A 26,575-nucleotide genomic window follows, 5' to 3' on the forward strand; every position below is an offset into this window, starting at 1 on the left:
TTTTACAGCTTTAAATCTGCTTCTGGATATTTTTTTTTAAAAAGTATTTTACATGCTGTAAATTATAGTCAGTTTTCTGTTGAATTTCTACGTTAATTAAAAAAAAGAGTAAAGCTTAACTAAAAATCCTTTATCACAACTAAAAAAATCCTCAGCTATTTATTTCAACTAGCTAGCTATTCTTACTTTCCTTTCATAACCAATAACTATAGTTGCATATCCTATTATTGCCATACCAATCTGTTAGAAATTACAATGTAGAATATTGTGGTGACTGCCCTCTTTTACTTTACAGTGACTGTAAAGTAAAAAAAAGCACAGTGATAAAAAAGCAGTATGGTAAAACTATAATCAGAATAGAGCATCTATTCTATTTAGTCATGCATTGATATTACCTAGTATGATAATGTAAAATCTGCAAGCAAATCATCAAGCTCAGAGAGCACAAAGGACCCCATAATCTATTCCCAAACTAAGAAACAATATGTACAATATGTACAAAGAGAACAGAAACTATCAAAAGGGAGAATTCACACTGTCTATTAAAAATATTTGTAACACTTTTTAAAAACTGCTTTTTACTCCATTCTTTTTATTTACTCCATTTATTTCACATGATCGTAGGTTCTCATAATCTATTTCCCTCAATCCTAGCCAGCATTTAATTCTCTGCTGTTGTTAGAACTGATTCCCTCGTGCTTAACTTCAGAGCCCTAAGTGGGTATTTAGTCATAAAGAACTGTTGCACATGAGTAAGAATTATTGAAGAGTACTAGGAAGCAACATAAAGATTTAAATTGAAAGAAAGGCAAGGAATACAAATCCTTTGGAGGGGATACTTTCCTGAAAATAATCCAATGTAGGAATAGCATCTATCTGCTGATGGTCTCACGTTTGGTTTACTTTGGAAAGAAATATATTTAATAAAGTAAACAGTGTGAGAAACCCAAAGATCTACATCAAAAAACAAGCCAAGAATGAGAATTGATATGATTGGGTTTTATTAAAAGTAATCCACTAGTTAAATAAACAGAAAACAGAAAAGGGAATGGATCCTTGAAGAAACGTCATAAAGAACAAAATGGTACTTTTATTTGGTGAACAAAATTCTGATCTGTAAATACAAGTTTCTATCACACAGAGGATTCAAACGGTATGAATCTCAAGTACACAAATCAATAACAAAAATGTTAGTACTGTAACAGAGAGTTCTAGGTTATAGTAGTAGTAACTTAAATGTGAATTACACATCCATGAAGTTAGAAAATCAGAAAATAAAGCTGCCATTATGTGATTGGTTTGCTTCCCCAATCTTCATCTTGCAACACCAGCTTGCTGATGTTTAGACTCTGATAAAATAAAAAAGAAACAATGTTGGATTCCATTCTCATATTATTCCTTTCTCTGTCTATTCCTTCCCACCATTTGGAGCAGGAGGGGAGTTCTATCAGAACAGAGTTGTAGGTCAATTATATCTGGATATTAATTGATGTGTATTGATCATAAGAAGCGTTTTGGCCTGCCAGTAGCCAGTAGCAGATTCTGACAGCGCAGAGATTGATGTGGTGATGTGCTAGCAGCCTGTGCAGCTGGCACCAAAGTTGTACAGTGAGGAGGCTGGAGAGAACCCGGTGCCAAAGTCGGACATCCAGCCAGGGCGTTCAGAACTTCCAGAAGCTCCCATCAGTGACAAGGAAGAAGAGGAGCCCATTCTCAATGCACAGGCACACACACTTGCCAAAAGGCAGGAATGATTCCTTAGGAGGAGGTCTCCTTGGGAGTAAGGCTTAGGGCTAATTGGCCACTCCACAAGACTTTTAAGAGATGACTACAAAGGCAGCAGTTGGCAGGAAACAATGCTCATTCATATTCCTTTGTCTCTTGACTCTGACTGGTTCTTGTTGTCTCTCTTGGCATTTTTCCTGCAAATTGCTTCTGGACATTTTGCCAACTACCGTAAGCTTGCTGATATCTACAAGATTGTTTACTCATCATTGAGTTATTATTTCATGGGCTTATGCTGGCTGTTAATGAAGTTGAATTAAAGCCAGTGTTCAGAAAACACTGCTTTTAAACTGTATTTGTGTGTGACGACTACTAAGAAAGCTCATTAGTTGTCCTTATTTAATAAATTACAGTTTGTACAGACTTTGTGTGTGCTGCGTTCTTTGTGGTCCATAGCTGGGGCAGAACAGTAAGGTCACTAACAGCCAATTATAACAAACTACAGGAAAGGATAAAGATCAAACAATGTAGGAGGATTTGTATTTGGTATACTATGTTTACAAGATGTGCTAAATATAATACAATTTTAATATTCTTTAATGGAATTTATGGATCTCTTGATCTACTATATAGATCACTGCAAGCAAATGCACCATATTTTCTTTGGCTCAAGAATCTCTGACAAGTAGAATTTTAAATGATTAAGTGAGTTAACATTTCTTGACTTCTCTTGGCAATGCCTTACGACTTTTAAAATGAGGGGGGAAAGCATTAAATGATTTCACCTGAAACTGAAACATCAAAGTAGTTAAATATCCCTAAAAATAAACATTTGTACAATGTTTCTACATGGCCATCTGTGCTTTTTCATGCAGCTGGTACATAGAAGTTTCTTTTTGTAGAAACTTGGTTATCACTATTACCAATTGTTTAAGGAAAGCCATCTGATATTGAAATTTTAATAATTCACTCAATTTAAATTAAATATCAGCTCCTTTAATGAAACTGTTACTTACCTATTTTGTACTTGAGAAGCTGCAAAGTTAACATAATTCTTCTTTTCAAGGAGTTTGGCTAAGAGATTCTCGATAGCACCTTTTTGATTCTGAAATGCCTCTTCCAAAAACTGATACCTTCCAAACCAGAAAACACAACACACATACAATGAAAAGTCAGAGTAATTACTTTTTGTTAAAATAAATCCAGATTCTTCTGAATTTAGACATTACTAACAAATTTTTATTATGTATGAACAGACACCATCTCTATGTCATCAGAATTATACCCTAGCTCAGGGCTGTCAAATTGGTGGTCCGCAGACCAAATGCATCACGTGTTGGCCATGCCCATGTCTGGTTTAGCAAGGAGAGGAAACATCCTGATACATCACATGACAATGTGGTGACACAAATTTGATAACCCTGCTCTAGCCTGTCTCATGTCTCAAAATAATTATCGCCAAAAGAATAAGACTCTAAATAATGTGATAACTTTATTGTATTATGGCATTTTGTCAAAACAGCTACTCATATATGAAATCCAGAGGCAGATCTATGAAAATAGTTGTTTTTGCAGACTGATGGTAATCTCGCCTGCTTCCAAAACACATTTAATTGGGTAAGATAGATAAAAACCCATTGTTTTCTTTTATCACCAGAATACACACCATATAAATCTGTCTATTGTGCTCATCCAGATTACGATTGGTATATGATAAGCATCAAGATTACTGCCAGTAGTCCATCAAAAACATTTTCCCTATTGCTACTTCAAATTTACTATTCTCACTTAAATATTCTAGATAAATTAAATTAAAAGCAACTAGTAAAATAGATTACATAATACAGTATCTATTATTTATTCTATGCTAAACCCAGATTGTCTAAATACCTTTATACATACAGTACATTAATACAATGCATTATTTTAAAAACAGATGAGAACTAAAGTAATTTAATGTCTTTAACCACAATAAGTAATAAAAGGGGAAAATAGAAAAATATTGCATGGATGTAAACCATTAAAATATTTTCATATATAAACATATAAGAACATATTGTTATTTATATCTTTAGTGCTAGTAACTAACTAACACAAACTAAGATTCCTAATGGGAATTAAGAAAGGAAAGAGAAGAATGCTTCCCATATTTTTATGCCTTCTGTCCATTTATATAGACATCAGAGACAAAAATGACTTAAACTAAATAAACTGATAAAACTGATACAGACTTCCAAATCTGTAATTCTAACAGACCAAAATTTGCCTTTGTTTTGCACAAGGTATGAACAGTTTCTATACAAAAGTCATACTCTGCCCATTCAACAAAACTGAACTTGCTAGAACTAATTACAGTGATCCCCCGCTCTTTGCGAGGGTTCCGTTCCAGGACCCCCCGCAACGAGCGGGTTTTCGCGAAGTAGCGCTGCGGAAGTAAAAACACCCTCTGCGCATGTGCAGAGGGTGTTTTTACTTCCGCAGCGCTAGCGAGGAGCCTAAGATTGGGGGCGGCGCGGGTGTTTTAAAACATCCCCGCCGACATGAGGGGCTCGCTAGCTCACCCCCAAACCCGGGTTGGGGGTTCGGGGGTGTGCTAGCGAGCCTCCCATGTCGGCGGGGATGTTTTAAAACACCCGCGCGACTTTCCAATGAGTCCCGAAGACAAACGCGTTGTCTTCGGGACTCATTGGAAAGTCGCGCGGGTGTTTTAAAACATCCCCGCCGACATGGGAGGCTCGTTAGCACACCCCCGAGCCCCCAACCCGGGTTTGGGGGGTGCTAGGAAGCTCCCATTGTTGGCGGAGACCTTTTAAAACACTCGCGCGGCTTCCAAACCGAGTCCTGGAAGCCGCGCGAGTGTTTTAAAAGGTCTCCGCCAACAATGGGAGCTTCCTACCACCCCCCAAACCCGGGTTGGGGGCTCGGGGGGTGTGCTAGGAAGCTCCCATTGTTGGCGGAGACCTTTTAAAACACTCGCGCGGCTTCCAAACCGAGTCCTGGAAGCCGCGCGAGTGTTTTAAAAGGTCTCCGCCAACAATGGGAGCTTCCTACCACCCCCCAAACCCGGGTTGGGGGCTCGGGGGGGGTGCTAGGAAGCTCCCATTGTTGGCGGAGACCTTTTAAAACACTCGCGCGGCTTCCAAACCGAGTCCTGGAAGCCGCGCGAGTGTTTTAAAAGGTCTCCGCCAACAATGGGAGCTTCCTACCACCCCCCAAACCCGGGTTGGGGGTCCGGGGGGCGCTGTCTCTCGGCGCTTTCGTGCTGAGTCCGGGAGCGAACTCGCTCCCCGACTCAGCTGGAAAGCGCCGAGAGACAGCGTGGACAGGCCCGTTCCTTGGCGCTGTCTCTCGGGGCTTTCCAGCTGAGTCGGGGAGCGAGTTCGCTCCCGGACTCAGCACGAAAGCCCCGAGTGACAGCGCCAAGGAACGGGCCTGTCCACGCTGTCTCTCGGGGCTTTCGTGCTGAGTCGGGGAGCGAGTTCGCTCCCGGACTCAGCACGAAAGCCCCGAGTGACAGCGCCAAGGAACGGGCCTGTCCACGCTGTCTCTCGGCGCTTTCCAGCTGAGTCGGGGAGCGAGTTCGCTCCCGGACTCAGCTGGAAAGCGCCGAGAGACAGCGTGGACAGGCCCGTGCGGCGAGAATGAACGGCGTGGGCGGGCGAAGGGCGGGCGGCAGCAAGGAGTTTGCGTGGGCGGTGGGGAAACTCCTCGCTGACGCCAGCAAGAGGGGGAAGACCCAGGGAAGCCGCTGCCATCTACGCATGCGTGCCCGGCACGCATGCGTAGATGGTATTTTTGACTTCCGGGTTGAAAAATAGCGAAGTACCCTATTCGCAATGGTTGGGGACGCAATAAACGGGGGATCGCTGTACTACTATATCTCTCTTAAAACTGTTTTAAAAACAATTAAAGTGTAACCTTATGTAATAATCTATATACTGAATTGAAAGATAAGTTCAACTGTTGTTAAAATATCAGCAGTAACATTGCTGATTCCAATAGCATCTTAGCAAGTGTAATTCAGCGTTTATGAAATGTAACTTCTTCCAACAATTTTCATAATCAGTTCAAGGATCATACTGGAGCTGCATTTCTGTTCTGAATGAGGAATGTGCCTCAGAGGATATGGAAGTGCTCACAAAGCATCTATCAGCAACAATTAAAACATCTGTGTCTACTCCTGGCTAACCTCCAAAGTTCAGAGTGAATCCAGGAAAATACGTATTTGGTTTAAAAAGTTACTACAGATGCATACTTATCCATACTCCAAAATATATTTTTCCCTCAGGATCCAATGTTGTAGCCAAACTACCTTTAAAGTTTGTTGTTATTCTTCTTTTACTCAATTTAATAATGCTTTTCTTTAAAAAAAAAAAAAACAATGCAGAAGAAAACTACAAATACAGTGTTCCCTCAATTTTCGCGGGTTCGAACTTCGCGAATAGCCCATACCACAGTTTTTCAAAAAATATTAATTAAAAAATACTTCACGTGTTTTTTCCTATACCACAGTTTTTCCCACCCGATGACATCATATGTCATCACCAAACTAATAATTTTTGCAAATAAATAACAAAAAAAAATTATTGTTAATAAATTTTATTATTAATATTATAAATATCAGGATCTCTAAGTGTCTTATTCAATGGTGAGTACCAGTAATAATGGTGAGTAAATGGTTGTTAAGGGAATGGGAAATGGTAATTTAGGGATTAAAGTGTTAAGGGAAGGCTTGTGATACTGTCCATAGCCAAAAATGGTGTATTTACTTCCACATCTCTACTTCGCGGAAATTCGACTTTCGTGGGCGGTCTCGGAACGCATCCCCCGTGGAAATCGAGGGAACACTGTATCTCTGAAATTTAGTGATGCAATTTCAGTGGTACAACTATTTATGAAATCCTGATATGTTAAAAAATACTTCTGGTTAAATAGGCAATATAGTTTACAAAAAATATTTTTTAGACAAGTGTACTTACAAGAACCAAAAGCACTGGTACTAACTTAGAAGAGACATTTCCTTCCTTCCTCCCACCCACCACCACCATACTGGAGGGAATGTTTCTTTCTAAAATGGCACCTGCCTCAGGTATCATCTAAAATCAAAGAACATTGCTTTACTAATGTACAAACATATATGAAGTTAACAATTAAAAGATATGATTACATTGACAAAGATCTTTTTAAATTTATTTTTAATTGTCATATGACCTAACTATATCAGGATTAGAAACAAAAGATTGAATTACTACAAGCCTATTTTGCACAAAATCAAAACAAAAGAAGACTTTAACTGCAGTAATTATTTGAGGATTGTTTTTCAAAGTTATCTATATAAGAAAAGAGTTATTAGAAAGATACAGACAACTATACCTATGTTCTTTGTGTTCCAGTAACTGACAATCTCTGCACGTCAGCCTGTCACAGGTTTCACAGAAAAGTTTTAAATGTTCTTGTTTGTGCACAGGACAAAAAACAGGACGTTGACCAGATGCTCCAACAGCTTCTGTATTGAAAGAGAGAGACTGTCCAAGTCACAAATCAAAATTCCAAGGAGCCAACATGATTGGAAATGCAGACAATGAAAGCTTGCTGACAACTGTTGTTTTATCATTATTTCTGTTTATCCTGACTGAAATGTTTCACTGACCTCCAATTAATATTACACGAGCCATCTTGTTAGGTTGGTTGCTTCTCTCAAAAAATATACTAGCATGAACTACACACCGAATTTTTTGCACTATAAGACGCACTTTTCTGGCTCCCAAAAGTGGGGGAATATGTCTCTGCATCTTATAGACCAAATATTGCTAAAGCCCCCTACCCGCACTGGCGGGTATTTTGCCTCCACACACCCCGTTTTGGTTCCCCTTTTTTGGCCCATTTTTTAGACTTTTTAAGCTCATTTTTGAGGCTTTTTGGTCTGTTTTGAGGCTTTTGAGGGGCAGAGGTCCTCCCCAAAAATGGGCTGAAAAAAACCTTAAAATGGGCCCAAAAAAAGCTGAAAAAACAGGCCAGAAAAAGGCCAGAAAATGTGCTGGAAAAGCCTCAAAAAAGGACAAAAAAAGACTGAAAAATCCCCCCCCAAAAGGCCCAAAAATGGGGTGCATGGAGGCCAAAACCTTTTTTTGTTGTTTTCATCTTCAAAATTCAGATGCATTTTATAGTCAGGTGCATCTTATAGTCGGCAAAATACAGTATCTCCAGCAAATCAGTACCTAGTTTAAGGGGCAGATTAGTTGCAATAATACTTCGCTAGCCAAAGGGACAAAAGGAGTTTTCACATTTATTTGTATAAAATATAAATAAAAAGATACAGTGATAATTTCTTTTGCTATAAATAGGCCAATTATTCACATTTACACAACTAACAAGCTTGCTCATCTTACCACTACAACTTTTTTTCTCTTTTTGAGATAGTCCTGAACTTATGACAGATTTGGTCACTAAACAATGTAGTAGTTAAAGCATGACCAGATCCAATTTTATGATCATTTTTACTGCGAATGTTAAATGAATCATTATGGTCAAGAAAAATACACGATAGTTGAATAAATCCCAACTGACTCTGCTTATCAGAAGCCATTACAAATTATGATCACACGATCATAAATCACAAATACAAATTGGCTACCAAGAGCCCAAATTTTGATCACATGATCACAAGGATGTATAGTAAGTGACTGTTTCCAAGGCCATTGTAACTTTACACCAACATTAAACAGTCATAAATCAAGGAATACCTGTAATTCTTTATCTCTAAGATCACCGCTTAATCTCAATTGCCATTTCTCAACTCCTGCAGAATGTAAATACAATACCACCCTTTATGTTAAAAGCTCTTTTATAGTAGTTGGTCACTCAAATCATTTTAAAAGTAAATCCCGCACAACTAAAGTGTGTACATATCTATTTTAAAATATGATGTACCTTGCTAATTATACATCATTTGTAAGAAAGCTACTTTTCATCACTGTATCTTAAAGACACTGGCAAAATTCAAAAAAACACTTTAAACTATTCTATCTGGGAGGGAGGCACGTGAGCATATTTCATGTAGTTTGTGCTTCATAAAACACTCTTGGATTTCAGTGCTGAAATAGAAGCTAACCAAATTCTTTTTCCCCACAAAGTCTGTTGAGTCAGTAGGTTTTGACACATAACTGCTAATTGATAACATCTATCTATCTCATATACACCCTGAGTCCCTGACTCTGTACAACTATCTACCTTAAACCCTCCATCAGTCAAGAGGCTTCATGCATCTGATGAAGGGAGCTGCAGCTCACAAAATCTCATACCCTTTAATAAGCATCCCACCATCATGTGATTGCCATTTGCAATATTTCCTATGAGCTTCTTCAGAAAGTCAAAGTGCTGTCATCTGCTGAGAGGTTTAATGTTAATCTATTTTAAACTGTTTTAGCATTACTGGTTTTACCTTTATTTGCCAGACTATTTCTGACATAGGATTTTGAAATATTTTGTGGATGTTGCAAAATGGGGTATATAAGAGAAAGGTATTATTTAAGACTTAAAATATCTCTCAAGCACAACATTGAAAAATTAGCATGCAATATTGGCAAGAAATGAAATTACAGTATAAGATAGTAATGGCAATTTACATTATGCTCTCTAAACATTCCAGCTGAATAAAATCATCCACAATAGAAACATTCAATAGTATCTCCGAGTCTGCGGAGAGGGGCGGCATACAAATCCAATAAATAAATAAAAAATAAATAAATAATTTTTTACGTTGATTACATACAAGTTCCTCAACCTTTTTACGAAAATGGCATCATAGATATTCATTATATTAGGCAAATGACATATCTCAAAGTATCTTATCATAACTACTCAAGCAATATTTTCACCTGAAGAGACATCTTCTTTTTTTCTGATCATATGGTCCTTTGTAAATTTTACACGTTGATGAGCTTCTATACAGGTTTTGCAAAGCCATTCTCCACATTCCACACAGAACCCAACAGCACTAGAATTGTCTTCACAACTGGTGCATACCTAGAATCAAGAAAAATGTTTTCATATTCTGGAAATTACCAATTGCACAATGTATTACCCTGCACAGAATATAAATCAAACTATATTGCAAAGAGGAAAAGCTAGAAGTGACATACCTGTTCAGTTTTTTCATCAGAGCTGCTTGGTACTTCAGATGTATCTTTGACAAAGTAGTTATCTACCAAATCTATTTGTCTGCATTCTTGGCGACAAATTGGACATCTGATCACACCAACTGCAACCAAAAGAAGATATTTCTTATACTTTTCTGAAGACTGATCATGTTTCTTTAATATGTTTTCTAAATCTATTAGCAAAGTGTGCCCAATGAAAAAAAATGTCAGAATAATTTCAGATTCACCAGTCTATGTTAATAAAGGCCAAACAAAAAATATTTCAAATTCCCTGACAAGAACACATGACCAGATAATAAACATAGCTTCTGAAGTGTGACATGGAATCCAACATTACTTTGACTAATACATTATTTTTGTGATCTCTGCAAGGGCAGTGTCATGTAATGCTATACTGTACTAGTCTAAAGGAGTAGTGATTAAGTATGTTACTGCTAAATAGGGCCTCTGGGAATGTAAGATCATACCTGACAGGCAATACATAATTGAGAAAAAGATCTTCTATTCATAGCTGCCATCTGCTTTGAAAATAGAAGCTGAATCTCCAGCAGAATTCCCAGATAATAAACTAATTTTGTTTATGAAAGTGCAACCCCACCCACAACCAAAAATAATAAACTGAGTACCCGGCAACATAGGCAGGGAATTTATGGATGGGGCGTTGGTCTTATCTGATTACGTTCTTTCTCATAGTGGGGAGCCAGTATCAAGGGATAAGGTCAACCCATTCCTGGATGCTAACTCCACCCACTATGGAGAATGAGAAGGTTCTTGAACGTTCTCAGAGAATGTGGGAAAGTAGGCGTTAAGATCTCAATCCTGGCGGGCAGAAGAAAATACGACAGTAATCTGAGAGTGGGCCAGAGCTAGTGGCAGTCAATGGTTGAGACTGATCCAACCCTTAGTATTCACCCCTAATGCCAGGTCACTGAGTATCTCTAGAATCCAGTTGTTACTATTGATTACCAGGAATATGATACCAATCTCATCCATGATTTTGTAGTTGACCAAGTTTTGGATAGATCCAGAGGGGGATATTTCCTCCGCTACCCACCTGAGTTGCATGTCAGCCACAAACCCAGGATAGGGTGGGTCATAATTTCAAAAGCTTGATGGCTTCCAAGGCCTCTATTTCACAGTTAACCAGATGTGAGGTTGTCTGTCTGAGGCTGCAGTCTAGACAGAGTTAGGTTGCTACTGCACAAGCCGCCTTGCTGGACAGTAACATCTCTTCCAGAAACATGACTTTATGCTGGATCAATAGTGGAATCAGCAAGGCTGATGGTTCTTGGCAATTTCAATTTCACTGTCCTTGGATGATTTCAGGCATGATGAAGTTCAAGATTGTATCCACTATGACATGATCCAATAACTGGAAGCTCCAAAGATAGCAAGGGTCATACTTTGTCTGGTTTGTGAATCAGGGCAACTGCAAACTTGATTTGATACATAATTTTACCATCAGTACGCTTCATCAGCACACTAAACTTATAAATTATATTAATAAAACCTGGAGGACTGTTTTGTTTTTGTTCAGCATATAATTCCACAATTAAAAGCTTTCACAACAGGTTATGGAACTTTTCTAAAACAATAGAACTGAGGAAAGAGTTTGATCTAGAACAATGAAATAAATATTTTATGTGTAAAAATGAAAGATTACATAGTATGTTATCGCATGATCTTGAGCACACAGCTTCTGTAATTCAATTTAAAAATTTAAAAAACTCTTTTAAAAACTTAAACTTAAGGTTCTATAGGTGGGAGTCGAAATTGTTCAGGGTCTCCAGGGTACCTCTGAAGCATTCTCCATCCGAAGGACACCTCAGCTGAGGCATAATTGTCCAGTTTATAGTGGTGGATAAATGGCGATAGAGAAGACCAAGTAGTTGCCCTGCAAATGTGTATGACGGATGCAGGTGTAGTCCATGCGGCTGTAGTTGCAGCACTTCTGGTAAAGTGGCCTAAAATCCATTTCAGTAAAAGGCCTGGCTTTAAGCTCATAGGTGTTTGCAATGCACACCTTCAACCAGTGGCCTATTGTAGAGGGGGATCTTCCTGCCCATGGATGAAAAATGGAACGAAACGAACAGAGATTCTGTTTTCCTGAAGGACGCTGTTCTTTAAATGTATCTGCGGAGGGCCCTCCTGATATCCAAGGTGTGCCGTCTTCCAATGGATGATTTGGTTTTGGAGAGAAATCAGGCAAAATTATCTCCTTGGTCCAATCAGGAGTTCACCTTGGCCAGAAAGGATGGATCCAACCACAGAACAACTCTATCCAAATGGGAGATGCAAATATCCCCTCGCACAGATAGAGCGGCCAACTCAGATATCCTCCTGGCCAAAGTAATGGCCATGAGGAAGGTGACCTTAAGGGTCAAGAACCGTGGAGAGGATGGTGGAAGAAGTTAGAGTTGCTACTGGAGCATCCACCGATGCAAGGTGGAGCAGCTCTTCGAGATCTGGGCCTGTAAAGTCTCTTTTTGTGCACACTAGCGGCTTCCAGAGAACCTGGCTGGTTCCACTATTGTTGAATCATGTCAACGAATAGCTTGGGAGAAGGGATGCCATCCTGTTCAGGTGTTGGTTCTGTGGACAAGCCTTCATGTGGATCTGTAAGATCCTGAGTACCTTCTGCAGAGGGGTTTATTACACACATATTGGTTGTTGATTTGGCCTTATGGAATAATGACTTAAATAAGGATGGGCGAAAGAGGCCTGTGAAGGCCGGCTTCTCAGGTAACATCCCTTCATCATATTGGTCTCCTTGATCCTCCTCCGCATCATTGAATCTGTGCTGTGCAGAGATGCATGAGGGCAGGGAGATATTAGCATTAATGGAATATGAGCTGGGACTTGAGTCTTCGGAGAGAAGCGGCATACAAACCTAATAAATTATTATTATTATTATTATTATTATTATTATTATTATTATTAATTAGATTTGTATGCCGCCCCTCTTCACATATTATTACTATTATTACTATTGTTGTTGTTGTTGTTGTTGTTGTTATTATTATTATTATTATTATTATTATTATTATTATTATTATTATTATTATGCAGGTTGAGAGGCAGAGAGAGGGAGAGGTTTCTCTGTTGCAAGCCTGCCGCTATCCTCTTGATATAGCCTCAGAAATGAGGTTTCGAATTCCTGGGATAACTCAGGCCCTAGACCTTCCCCTGAGCGGAATCCCGCTGCTGTAAGAATGAAGATTGCAGGTGCTGAGTCTCTCGCTGAGGTTGCTGATTGCAAACCAGCAGTTTTTAGGTAAGGAAAGGGGAGAAAATTCTCCTCAAAGCAGTCTGTAAGAGAAGGTTACAGCTCACCAGTGCCCTCTGGTAATCAATTCTACTGCCTGGCCTGCATAGGCTGAGGTGAATGTGCAGAATGTCCAGGGTGGGAAAACTTTGCCTCTGAAAGAGAGTCAGTTGGCTCTTCCTCGGTCAGAACTTTTTGCTGAGGATGCCTTTCTAGGCATAGAGGTTTGGGATCTGCTCTTTCCAACAATTTTAACCCTGGTGGTCTATCTGGAACTCCTGGGGGTAGAATTCTGTGCCCTATGAGTCCGTGGGGGGGGAGAGCAGCCTGTTCGATGTCTGAGGACAATTCTTGCTCAGCCATTTTGCACCCCTCTTTACCCCCTTTGTATACAGACCAGTCAGATGTCTTTGGACCAGGGCTGGTCTCTGTGGCAGTCTCAAGAAAATGGTGGACACCTAGCTAATCAGCTGGTTCCAGCTCCGTCACAATGACTGGGGCAGCCAAGGCGCAATAAGTGCCGGAATTTTGCTACTGCTGCAAGCAAAGTGAAAATGGTGCGAGAGCAGAAATCTAGCTCTCCCAGCACCGCCATGGCTTGCAGGGACTGAAAAATGGTACAAGAGCGGGAATCCGGCTCTTCCAGGGCCGCTGCCTCTTGCCCTTCAAACAAATTGGCGCGAGAGCATGAGTTTGGCTCTCCCAGCACCTCAGGAATTTCCAAGTTTTCAGAGTTTGCCTTAGCATGCTGGGCAATGACTCAGGAGTTGCCCTGATAAGAGGAGCTGATGTGGTGGCTGTGCCAGTGACAGAAAACAAGTGAGGGAGCAGATGACCGCATTTACTGGAAGATCCTCACAAGACATGTTCAACTACAGATGCTATAAGGAATGTGGTGCCAGTTGGCCTGGGGCCCGAGGGGTGCCAGCACACTCGCCAGCAGCGATGGAGCCGCTGACAGCCCAAAGGTTGTAACGCAGTAAAAAGGGTTCCCTTTCTACTGCTCCTAATTCTTCAGCTTCTCTCTAGTTAAAAAATCCAATTTGAAGGATTAGACTCCTATCAATTTGTCAGAGTAAATTGTCTCTGTAACTAGACAGTCGAAAAACGAGCTCAGTTGAGCAGAGGAGGTGTGGCATAAAGAAAAAACTAAACTCAGTCTGGCAAATAGATAGAAGTCAACACACGCTTGGATTCTCCAAGCAGCGCACTGGAGAACATTGTTCTTACTATAAAATTGCTCTGTGAATTAGAAAATAAAATTACTGTATACAAAGAGCAATCACATTAACTATTTTAAAATGAGGAAAAGCAATCCTTTTATTGGTACAATCAAAAAATAAAAATAAAATTTTCTCATAATAGATAGATTTAATACATTTGTTTTCAAATATTGAGTGTAAGAAAATTTGTCCTATTAAAATGGGAAAAGGAAGTAATGGGCAATTTCTGAGTGGGAACATTTCAAAATACAGGATCAGAGCAGGTAAGATCAGAATTCTGCTTTCTAAAAGAAGCATCTAAGTGCCTTTATAAAGTTTCACAAGAATATAAAAATGAAACAGAACTCTCATCTGTTTAATTTACAGCAAGCGATATTCATAAAAATCATAGACTACATGAATTTGAAGAGACTTTAGGTCATCTACTGTAAACACCTGCAAGACAGGATTTATATTTCAATTCAATGTGAAATTTTCACATATTAATTCCCTGATCTTTTCATTAATTTGGCAATATAAATCCAAGATAGAGCCAAGACATTATCATATCTTGCAGCAGCAAATATTAAATGTTAATTGCATAGTGTGAAATGTTCATCTTTTATTGAGGTGCTAGTACTGAGAGCCTAAATATTTTATTCACACCATGCTTAAATGCACAAACTGCTAACAAGAAACAAAGCAAAAAATCAGAAATGTTGAAACACAAACAGCAGAAGGAGTAGAAAACAGACTATTCTCTGAAATTGTTTGCCAAGCTCCTGTGAATTTAATTAACCAATGTATATATTATTTTTCAGAAATATTTTCAGACTTGAAAATACTGCAAATGGGTTGCAACTGACAAACATTATCTTTCACTACTGCAAATAACAACTCAATATTATCATCATTAGTTGATATAATGTAAAAATCTGAGCATCTATCCAGATCTTCCATAAAAGTCTATTATCTCATACCACTAATTAGAGAAAATTGGAGAAAATGGATCAAAAATCATTTCTCTAGAACAGTGTTTTTCAACCAGTGTGCAGTGGCACACTAGTGTGCCGCGAGACACAGTCAGGTGTGCCGCGAAGAAGGAGGCTCAGGTTCTGGTCTCACAACCTTTTGCTGAGAGAGAGAGAAAGAGTGAGTGAGAGAGAGAGAAAGCAAGAGTGAGAGAAAGAGAGAAAGAAAGCAAGAAAGAAAAGAAAGCAAGAAAGAGAGAAAGAGAAAGCAAGAGTGAGAGAGAAAGAAAGCAAGAGAGAAAGAAAGCAAGAGAGAGATAGATAGAAAGAAAGAGAGAGAAAAAAAGGAGAGGAAGGGGGAGAGAGAGAGAGAAATGAGCAAAGAGGGGAGGAAAAAAGAGAAATGAGGAAATGATTGAGACAGAGAATGAGAGGAAAGAGAGAGAAACAAAAGAGAGAGAGAGAGAGAGTGACTCTTGATTTAAAATATATGACAAAAAGCACCCAAAAAATAAGAGAGAAAACCCCCCAGCCCTCACCTGTTTTTGGAAATGGTTCAAGAGTATGTATACACACACACACACACACACACACAAGAGGGGGAGGAGACAGGGATGGAAAAAGAGAGGAGAGTATCTTAGAGTGTCATTTTGTGTCCTTTTGGTTGGTGGTGTGCCCCAGGATTTTGTAAATGTAAAAATTGTGCTGCGGCTCAAAAAAGGTTGAAAATCACTGCTCTAGAAAATATATGCCATAGTTTTGACTTAACTTAGTTACAGGAGTCACAGTACAATTACTTACAATGTACTCAAAACAGTACAGTTAACAAAAGGTTTTATCTGTGTATTTCAAAAAGGCCTAAGGAGAAACATTTACAGCAATTGAAGATGTTAAAATTTAATTCAGTTAAGTCGTTGAAAACATTTCAGAAGCTATCTCCTACAGATTGTTATACATAAAATTCTTACTCCCTTAAGGATGCAGGTTTCAATTTTTTGCACCAGGTTAATTAAGACTAGCTTCATAACTGAAAAGTTTTCTGCTATACAGTACAATTAGTTTTTGGTTAAGAACAGTAACTGGGAGCAGAATTTCTACCGATAAGCAATGTAGTCATAAAGTACAATGCCATGTGACCACATCACTTAACAATCCCAGCAATCTCTGTTACCAACATTAACTGAATTCTACCCATCCCATTGGTCATTAGGTGAGGACCCAACCTGATACAAGCCATTCCCAGCTTGGTTCTTCCGCATTCCTAAACCTCAATTAAGGACTGTCTCCACTTTAACTCCACCACCCCCGTCTATCTACCCCTGCCACTCTAACCACTGAGCTTTGGTGGCACAGTGGTTAGAGTGCAGTACTGCAAGCTGCTTCTCCTGACTGCTACCTGTAGTTCACCAGTTCAAATCTCACCAGGATCAAGTTTGGCTCAGCCTTCCAAAGTGGGTAAAATGGGGGCCTAGATCAATGATGGCGAACCAATGGCACGGGTGCCACAGGTGGCACGCAGAGCCATATCTGCTGGCACACGAGCTGTTGCCCTAGCTCAGCTCCAATGTGCATGTGTGTGCCAGACTTTGGCTCGCACAGAGGCTCTGAGAGGGCATTTTTGGCTTCCGTAGAGAATGCAGTGGAAAGGGAGAGGGCATTTCCCCCCCCCCCTCCCCTGGCTCCAGGGAAGCCTTTGGAGCCTGGGGAGGGTGAAACACAAGCCTACTGGGCCCACCAGAAGTTGGAAAATTGAATTATGGGTTTGGGCACTCGCAAATGCGCAATAGCACATGCCCACTCTCTTTCAGCACTCAATAGAAAAAGGTTCGCCATCACTGGACTAGATTGTTGGGGGCGATATGCTGACTCTGTAAACAGCTTAGAGAGGTCTATAAAGCACTGTGAAGCAGTATATAAGTCTAAGTGCTATTGCTATTGCTACTACCGTACTATCCCCTACCCTACTATCTCTCTGCCTTTTGGCTGCCTAACAACACATTATACCCAGTTGTCCTTCCCCACCCTCCCCAGTCCTTGCTGTCACTACTACACCACTACACTGCACTACTACATACTACTACTGTACCAGTTGGAGTCTTCCCTTATAAGGGCTTTGTGTGGTCAGTAGATCTTTTGATGGTGAGGTCACATCAAGTAAGGGTTTTAGGTGGTCATACGACTTCACCATTACAAGACCTACTGACCACACGAAGCCCGTATAAGCAGAAGAATACCAACATTGACATCCCCTAAATTCCACTGAAGATGTTACCTAGTCTGGTAACAAAATGTTAAGAAATCAACCCACATGCTCAGAGAACAAACCTCTATCCTCAAGATTACATTAACCAAATCTTGCAAGTTTAAAAGTACCACTCCCCTCCTTCTATCTCTCCTTTACAGTTCAAAAAACTAGGGAGAATTTTTCTGTAGCATTTGCCAGGTCCACATTCCTGCTGCAGACCTATATAGATGCCTGTTGTCTGGTCTCCGGTCTCTCAAGATTATTCCACATAAGATTACATCCTTATATTTTGTTAAATTTTCTTCCTGTTATTATAGTTTTAAGAATAAAACCTTTTTTTAATTTTCCCTTGTTTTACTTTTTCCTTACCTTCCAATTCTATTTATAATGTTGTTATCTACGCACAGTATTATTGTCTTTTAGAGAAGGACAAATAATATGCCTTTTCCCCCCTTCCTTTTTGTTTCTGTATCTTAGAATTTTCTTCTCTAACAAACTCTCAATGCTGCTGGACCATTCCCACATCACTTGTGATACTTAACTGATTAAGGCTCACAAATGAGCTCAATTAAGATTCATTTTTACTTGATTAGAAACATGCATTGTTGAATTTTTTATTCACCTTCACTGTCCTCAAGGTCTGTTAAATGCCTATATCTCAAATAGTATTTTAAATAGATGTATCAAGCACTGTCCTTAATTGCTCAATAATCAAGCACTGTCCTTAATAGCTCAAGCTCTTGATTATTAAAGTGCTTCAAGATGTTCCCTCTGCCACTATTTTTATAATTTCCTCTCCTTGTTTGCATGTTCTACTGACTTTTTAAAGCTGATAGATACACAAAAAAACTCATTAAAATTGCCATCAAAATAAGAAGAAGGGAGTTGCAAAAAGCAAGAAAGATGTCCATGAATTGTGCATGTCTCAATTCTGGAATTTAAAATAAAAGTAAAGGTGCCTTTTGCTATGTCTACATGTGCTAATTTTGAAAGAGTTCTCTGAAATGCATGAATGTTTATCGGAGTATTTTCTTTGGTTCTTAGAATTCATTGTTAATATTAGTTTTTTTAGGGGAAGTAACATTTAAATAATGTAAGGCAATTTATATTTAAACGTTCTAATTTTAAATATATACCTTAGGGGTTTTTTTCCCAGTGAAAATCCTGAAATATTCTGTGTCAAACACTTGTCACACTGGGATTAAAACTAATATATTATTCTCTTTTCAATTTTCTTCATTTAATATAAATAAAATCAATGTTTGATATCCTGGCCCAGTAACTCAGGCCTTGTCATCTCACACTTGGGACTGTACTGCAATGTGGTCTACATGAGGCTATTCTCAAAGAACACTCAGAAGCAACAAATACGGTAGTCCCAGTATATGGACAGCTCTTGCGTCTCCTAGAGTGGCCCATGTTACACCACTGTTGGCTACTTTTGCTTCTCGGTGCGATTCAAAGTATTGGCTATCACCTTTAAAATCCTACATGGCATGAGTACAGGTTATTTGTGCCCATCTCACCCATGCCAGCAGAAGGGATACGCTGTGTGTCAGTCAGGGAATTCTAGCTGGCAGGTCCTGGAACAGTCTTTTCTGCTGTAACTCCTGCCATTTGGAACATCTTGCCCCCCTCCCCAGCTGAGATCTGCTCACACCTTTTTTTATCTTCGGTAAGGACCTGAAGACCTAGCTCTGACAGTTGGCTTTAGGCACCAAAGGGAGAGTATCACTGGAGGCATCAATAGTTTAAGAATAGATCACATCTATCCTCCTACGCATCCCATTCTTTTCATCCCCATCTTTTAATTGTAATTTTTATTATCAGAAATGTTTATTTTTTATGGTTTTATTTTGTCACCTTCCAGTGAGAGAGTCAGCAAATAAATCTAATAAAAAAATAAACGCCCTCTAGTTTAGATCAAAATTTTAGTTCAATTTTTTTCCCAATTTTATCTTACGTACATTATTTAATTATCAGTCCAAAACAGACATGAGTGACCATGAAAAGGGCTCCAGTCAAGGAACAGGTACAAGTCCCAACTCAGAACCAAAGATAAGATGATCTACACCCAGGCCCCAAGATAGCACCTCCATGGCATCATTCAGGCATTGGGGATGGAAATATAAAGTGAGTATTATCAGTATATAGATAATATTTATCCCAAACTACTGGACAACTTCACCCTATGGCTTTATGTAGATAGAATAGAATAGAATATAATTCTTTATTGGCCAAGTGTGATTGGACACACAAGGAATTTGTCTTGGTGCATATGCTCTCAGTGTACATAAAAGAAAATAAACATTTGTCAAGAAATATGTGGTACAACACTTAATGATTGTCATAGGGGTTAAATTAGCAATGAAGAAACAATCAATATTAATAAAAATCTTAGGATACAAGCAACAAGTTACAGCCATACAGTCCTAAGTGGGAGGAAAAGGATGATAGTAGTTTGAGCTTCCTGAGTTGGTGCAGAAAGAACATTTTTTGTTGTGCTCTTTTTGATGATTTTTTTGATGTCAGGTGACCATTTTAGGTCTTGAGATATGAGAGAACCTAGAAATTTGAAGGTCTCTACTATTGATACTGTGTTGTCTAGTATTGTGAGAGGTGGAAGAATGGAAGGGTTTTTCCTAAAGTCTACCACCATTTCTGCGGTTTTGTGTGTGTTCAGTTCTAGATTGTTCCGGTCACACAACTAACAAGGTTAGTTGTTCAATCTCCCATCTGTATGCAAATTCCTCATTGTCTCTAATGAACAGGAAAGGAAAAGTACGAAGCCCTAAGGCACCTGGACCTCTCTCTCCCATCAATATCTACTGGAACCAACGCTAGAGAAGAAAGAGAACCTACAACTCCTAGAACTAGCCCAGAATACCATCCTGATTTATAGATTGATTTTTCAATATTAGTGGTATGAATACTACAGGTTGATGTGCCTAAATACAGGTATTACGGAACAATGAACTAAATCCTTTAGGAGCAAAGGGCTACATCAACATTCTTGATATTCTGCATGCAACCTCCGTGTCTTATTTCACATAACCATTTTGCTGATCTGAAATAAATCACTGTATTCTAATTGTTCATTATTTCAATCAAGTAATTTACATTCCAAATGAGATTTAAGATAGTTGTTGATGCTGCTAAATTAGTTTTAATACACAATGGGAATATAATTCTTAAGCCAATTGACTTAACAAAATTATGAGTTATAATTAAAAAAACTGAGTAATGGCTACAAAATACCTAAATATATGGTCTAGTTAAACAAATCATACAATCTGCTTTACTGCTTATAAGACTGAACAACAAGAAGGTATTTGTTTTGATTCATAGTGTGCTTTAAACTAATCTGCAATTTTAAATTGCATTACGGTATTTTAGTTATAGAATAACCTAAGATATACTAAGTTTCATTTTTAATTTTTTCATTTCAAAGAAAAATCTCCATAACTTTTGCAGATGAAGAGACATGGCATTTTTATTTAGTCTTGAATTTCCACAAGAGCTCAAAATAACATATAATTAATATTGCATTCTTCCCAACAACAACAGTATATGCTGGATTGAGAAATAATGTCTAGCCAATTATCATTCAGTGGATTTTATTAGAAGAAAATGGACTTGAATTTCAGAATCTAGACAAACTGGTATACATTCTTATCCTTGAAATACTACTGATTTCAAGACTGATGGTAGAAATTGTCATCTGTTACTGAACAATTTATAATTTGCTCAGCAAACAGGACTAGTCATTAAACATTAAGCATATTGTTGTACGTCGCCCTGAGTCGCCTCGAGAAGGGCAGTATAAAAATCTAATAAATAAATAAAAAATAAATAAATATACAAACAGATATGGGAAAAGCTACTAAAACTTATACAGTATAGCCTAAAGCACCCTTTCCCAACTGCAGGTTTCCATGATGTATTGAACTAATTTCAGGTCATGAAGACCTTTGATCATGGTGGCTCAAAATAAAAATAGAAATCCAATACAACTGGAGGTCATCAAATTGAGAATGGTTAGCCCGGACAATACAAATTTATATGGATCAATAGTTTGATTAAAAATCAAATACAGTCCACTTTATTAGAGTTCTTTATTTTAGACCCTTTCTCTCTAATTGCTTATAAATTAATCTGTTTGTAAGTTATGAGCAAATAAGATTTTTATATTTCCAAATGTTTTTTTTCTTTAAAAATAAGGGTCCATTAAGGAAGAAATCATAATAAACACCTATGTGTTTGACATTTACAGATAATACAAATATTTTGTCAGGAAGATGAGAAATAGATTAAAACTCACTTTTTGGTACAATTTTCAATGAGAAGTTTTTCCTTTATGTTTACTCCTCTGAGTTCAGTATTTTTCGGAGCATAAGACACATGGAATATAAGATGCACCTTAGTTTTTTGGGAGGAAAATAAAGAAAAAATCTACCTACCAGGTATTCATCTGGCTAGCGTCCTTAGTCTGGTCAGCTTCAGCATGTTATTTTATCCCCTGATTAGGGCTTTCAAAAATCCTTATTCGGAGCAAGTAGCAACGAAAAACAGCCTGCAAAGTCTTAGGGCTGGAAAAAATAGCAATGAAAAAAAAGTCTGCAAGCTGGTAAGAGCCTGAAAGATGGTTAGCACCTTGTTAGGCCTGGAAAAAACATTATTTGAGTGAGTAGCAATGAAAAAAAGCCTACAAAGACTTAGACTGGAAAAAACATTTTTCAGGGGGAGTAGCAATGAAAATAACTGCAAGACAGGAAGATCATTAGTACCTCATTAGCGCTGGGTACACACCCAAATTTTCAGCCTCTTTTAGGGGGGGAAATGTGCATCTTATACTCCGAAAAATACAGTAACTTCAGCATTATACAACTTTCTCATACTGAAAAATATAATTACATTTGAACACAATGACAAATAAAAGACAATGTTCTTACTTCAAACAGTGGACTATATACAAAATAATTATGTATTATTAATCTATGTTCTAATACTATGTCCAAAATAGCTTATCAAATTTCAACATTTTTAGCATATAAGCACCACACCCAAACACTTAATGTAAAGAGGATTAGCTATATATATTCTTCACAAAACAAGCAAACATGGTTAGCGGTCTAATGTGCAATTAATCCTAATCTCACTATTTGAAATCTGTCTAAATAGTTCTACAAATTTCCATCAATTTTGAACACTACACCAATTATAGAAAAATAAAATAAAAACATCACCAAATTAAAAAAAACATGTTCAAGACATTATTAAAGCACCCAATTAAGTCTATCTGAGGAGGTAGAATGTAAAATTATATCAACTGGTAAAAGGACTAGATAATAGATAATAGATAAATAAGACTACAGTCTGAAGGCCATAAGATTGGTTGGCTCCTCCTCAAATGTCAGCAACAAGCTTCTGACTTTGGGAACTAGACATCAGAATTAGCCTCCACGGCTGACCTTTCTGAAATCCCAAACCTTGATCTCAAGAAGCCCTAAAAGTGATGCATGATTGAAAGCAGGATTCAGAACATTAATTTGGCAGATGCAAATAAGCTGCTTTCCTTTGAAGGTGTATTTATTTATCAAATTTGTATAATTTCTCATTCACCAAAGGTGATTCTGATTGAGCAACAATCAGATAAAGGGGGGGAGGAGAGAAAATAAGGCAAAATATAAGCATAGTGATCAATTCCCCTTTCCAGCTTGGATCATTGGAGGGCTCTGAGTTGCCACTAAGACTGCCATTTCCATCCCTCAAAAGTCCAATCCAGTTTACATACTCCCTTTCATTAGGACAGATAACAGTCCTATTAAGTCACTCTATCTTCCACTTACAATGTAGAGATAATACAGATTATTGAATTTACTTTAGTATTTGTAAATTAATATTAAATAGCATATAATTAGTTGATAATTATTTTGTTAAGAACTTGTACCAGTATCATTTTGACAGAAATGACATCAGAGATTTTGAATCATATCAGAAAACTCAAAATTAATTTTTATAAATTTCTCTTATTTTCTGAGAGGAAATTGTAAAGATGAAATTAGAAAAACCAGAGGTATACCATAAAAAGTCTGGATTAACTGAGTATCACAGGCATCATGGATTCTAGTGCAATGAGGTTTTCTCAAGTAGATTAAAAAAAAATTAGAGTAATTCATGGAAACAACATATTAATTTTGTGTTTGTGTGTTGCACACATCTCATCACAAGAGACGTTTATTTATTTGTTCAATTTTTGTGGCTGCCCACATCAATCAATGACTTAGCTTAAAGAAAGTAACAATAAATTCCAGTCACAAAAAATTCAGAGTACAATCACTCCTTTTGACTGACATGATGGTTTAAAAGATTTTCCCAAATGATACTGCTTTCATTAAAAAAAAATTGAAAAAATTCTGGGGTGGAGAGGTGTCACCACATATTTTTTATAAAATAATCTTTATTAAATATATACTTTAAAAACCACAATAAAAACAAGACATAACAAAGGTACATTATAATGCATATCACAATCATTTAATGTGGTGTCTGGTACTATATCACCCAATTTAAGAATATTATGCACAATTCTATGAAAATCTATTAAATGTATATCTTCCAAATTTGCAAAAATGCTCATGTAAAACACACTTCAGAGAATCTGAATTGAGGAAAAAGTATCCTAGAGTAAAATTCCAAAACAGAAAAAGCCAGCAATATTAGAGAAAGTCTAGAAGCACTTTGCAGGCATTTCATTTACTCTCAATAATATCATCTAGAACAAAACACTATCCACTATTATTTTCAGGCGAAGGTATCATTGATGTCCTAAAGGCTTCCAGTATCTGTAATATAGTTACTGTAATATTAGCTACTAAAAGGCAGACAAAAAGTGCTGGACAATCCTTAAAATTTATTTTGTTTTTCTTAAAATATGGCTGGCCAGTAAAATGCAAAGATCTGAGAAAGGAGAGGCGGAGGGAAGGAGGAAGGACTGGAGGGAGGGAATATTTGAATTTGATCTCCAAAATGTATTATGAGTGTTTATGGAACATTTTAGAGAAACTACATTGTTCTCCCAGGATCACACAGCAACTGTAAAGAAAGGCCAAGCGATCCCAGGAAAGGCACTGCACAGACCTGAACTGTAGAATAGAGAGGAGTCTGTTAGAGTGGAATGTTGGAAACAGTTATAATTTGTCAGTTAGAATTAGACATGATAGGATTCTTAAATTAAGTAGAAAAAGAAAAGATCCTCTACTGATACCTAAATGTTTACTCTGATCATACAAAAAAAATTACCTTTCTCTCAACAATACAATATTACTCATACAAAGTATTAGAAGATTTTGTATAGAAGCTCTCAAATAAACATATGTTTCTAGAGATCAGAATGATTTCATTCTAAGTGTAGCATCTTTTGCAACAGGTGCAAATTAACAAACTCCAAATGATTAATATAATTAAATGCTAATGAACTAATAAAAACAAGTTCTTCAAAGACCCAGATTGTTGGGGGGCAATATGCTGATTCTGTAAACCGCTTAGAGGGTTGTAAAAGCACTACGAAGCGGTATATAAGTCTAAATGCTATTGCTAGTACTGACCTACTATGCTGTGTTTTAAATGTGACTAAAGAGAAGAAGAAAATAAGATGTATCACATTTGGACCATCCAATATGCTCATTCTGTAAACCACTTAGAGAGGGCTGTAAAGGCACTATGAAGCGGTATATAAGTTCAAATGCTATTGCTATTACTGATCTACTATGCTGTATTCTAAAGGGACTCAAGAGAAGAAGAAAATAAGTATCACATTTGGACTACCCACCTTAAAGTTTGGGTCTTTGCTTTACATTCCTCAATTAGTAAAATCTATTAAGTATTACTGACAACTCACCTGTAGAAAAACACATGGTTTAAATACCTACCTCAAAGCAATGAAACCTAACATGGCCTCTCTGCAACTGACCACTTGGACACTCAAGTGATTCTCTCCAAGGTCAGGCTTGATGCTGTATATAAGCAACCAATGTACCCCATTCTAGACAAAAATATCTGTTCCAGATCAATTCTATCCTACAGTACCACCACTATCCAACCTTGGATTTATATGCCGACCAGAGTCCTCCGGGAGTGAGAAAGCATATAAATCAAAATCCAAACCGTAAATAAAATGTATGCACGCACCTATCTTGCCCCTGACACAAGCCTCCGATCCAAGGAAAGTCAGTCCTGGAAAGCCTTTTTCTAACCCATCCTGTATCGCTGCATCCTACGGGGGTTATTTATTGATCTGGCCAAAATGGTGCCAGTTTTAAGCCACAAGCACTCTTAACATGCTACTCTCCTCCATTCATTCCCAAGGCAGGCGCACATCCTTTTAGTAGGGCTGCCTCCCCAGTCAAGACTTCTCTGTCACCGGCAACCGAGCCCCTTCTGACGGCCACAGCACTTGGCACTCACCCTGCTGGATATCCCCGTTGGCACCGCCGGGCACAGGCACGCTGAGCTGGCGCTCGGGCTCCGGCAGGCAGCGGCGGCAAAAGGAATGAAGGCAAGGCAAGAGCTTGGGTTCGGCCTCCCGGCTTTGCAGGCTTTGCGCGCACACTGCGCAGGTGTCCAGAAGCGACAGCGGGCCCGGCGCGGCACCGGGCAGAGCGGGGGGAGCGGGGCTGGGGCCCAGAGGCGCCGGGATGGAGGTGGAGCTCGGGCCTACGCTCACCACAACCGGCGCCGCGGCCTCCGCCTCCCCTGGGCCCTTGTCCGCCGCCGCAGCCAGGATCACCGCGGCGGGGCTTTCCCTTTCTTCGGGCTGGGTGAAGGCCGGAGAAGACGGGGAGGCAATTGCCGCCGCGGAGGTGACAACGAGAGCCGACGCCGCAGCGGCAGGTTCGGGACCACCCCCCGTCGGCCCGGCCTCTCCAGCCCCCTCCCCGCAGCCACCGCCGCCGCCGCCTCCTCCTCCTTTGTTTTCCGCCATATTTCCTCCTTTGAACCCGACTCCC

General features: G+C 38.7%; 1 protein-coding gene across 7 annotated transcripts in view; it reads right to left on the reverse strand.

Moving 5' to 3' along the window:
* Positions 1-26,575, reverse strand: part of TRIM33 (tripartite motif containing 33) — a 67,451-nt gene extending 40,876 nt beyond the window's left edge. For all 7 annotated transcript variants that reach the window (XM_070745671.1, XM_070745668.1, XM_070745667.1 and 4 more), the window contains exons 1-5: positions 26,034-26,575; positions 9,867-9,985; positions 9,603-9,750; positions 7,099-7,231; positions 2,742-2,858 (exon numbers count right to left, since the gene is read on the reverse strand). In XM_070745671.1, coding sequence (XP_070601772.1) covers positions 2,742-2,858; positions 7,099-7,231; positions 9,603-9,750; positions 9,867-9,985; positions 26,034-26,550 — 1,034 coding nt within the window. In that variant the 5' untranslated portion in view covers positions 26,551-26,575. The remainder of the gene's footprint in view (positions 1-2,741; positions 2,859-7,098; positions 7,232-9,602; positions 9,751-9,866; positions 9,986-26,033) is intronic.

This window comes from Erythrolamprus reginae, chromosome 3, assembly GCF_031021105.1.
Source record: "Erythrolamprus reginae isolate rEryReg1 chromosome 3, rEryReg1.hap1, whole genome shotgun sequence".
Taxonomy (NCBI): Eukaryota; Metazoa; Chordata; class Lepidosauria; order Squamata; family Dipsadidae; genus Erythrolamprus; species Erythrolamprus reginae.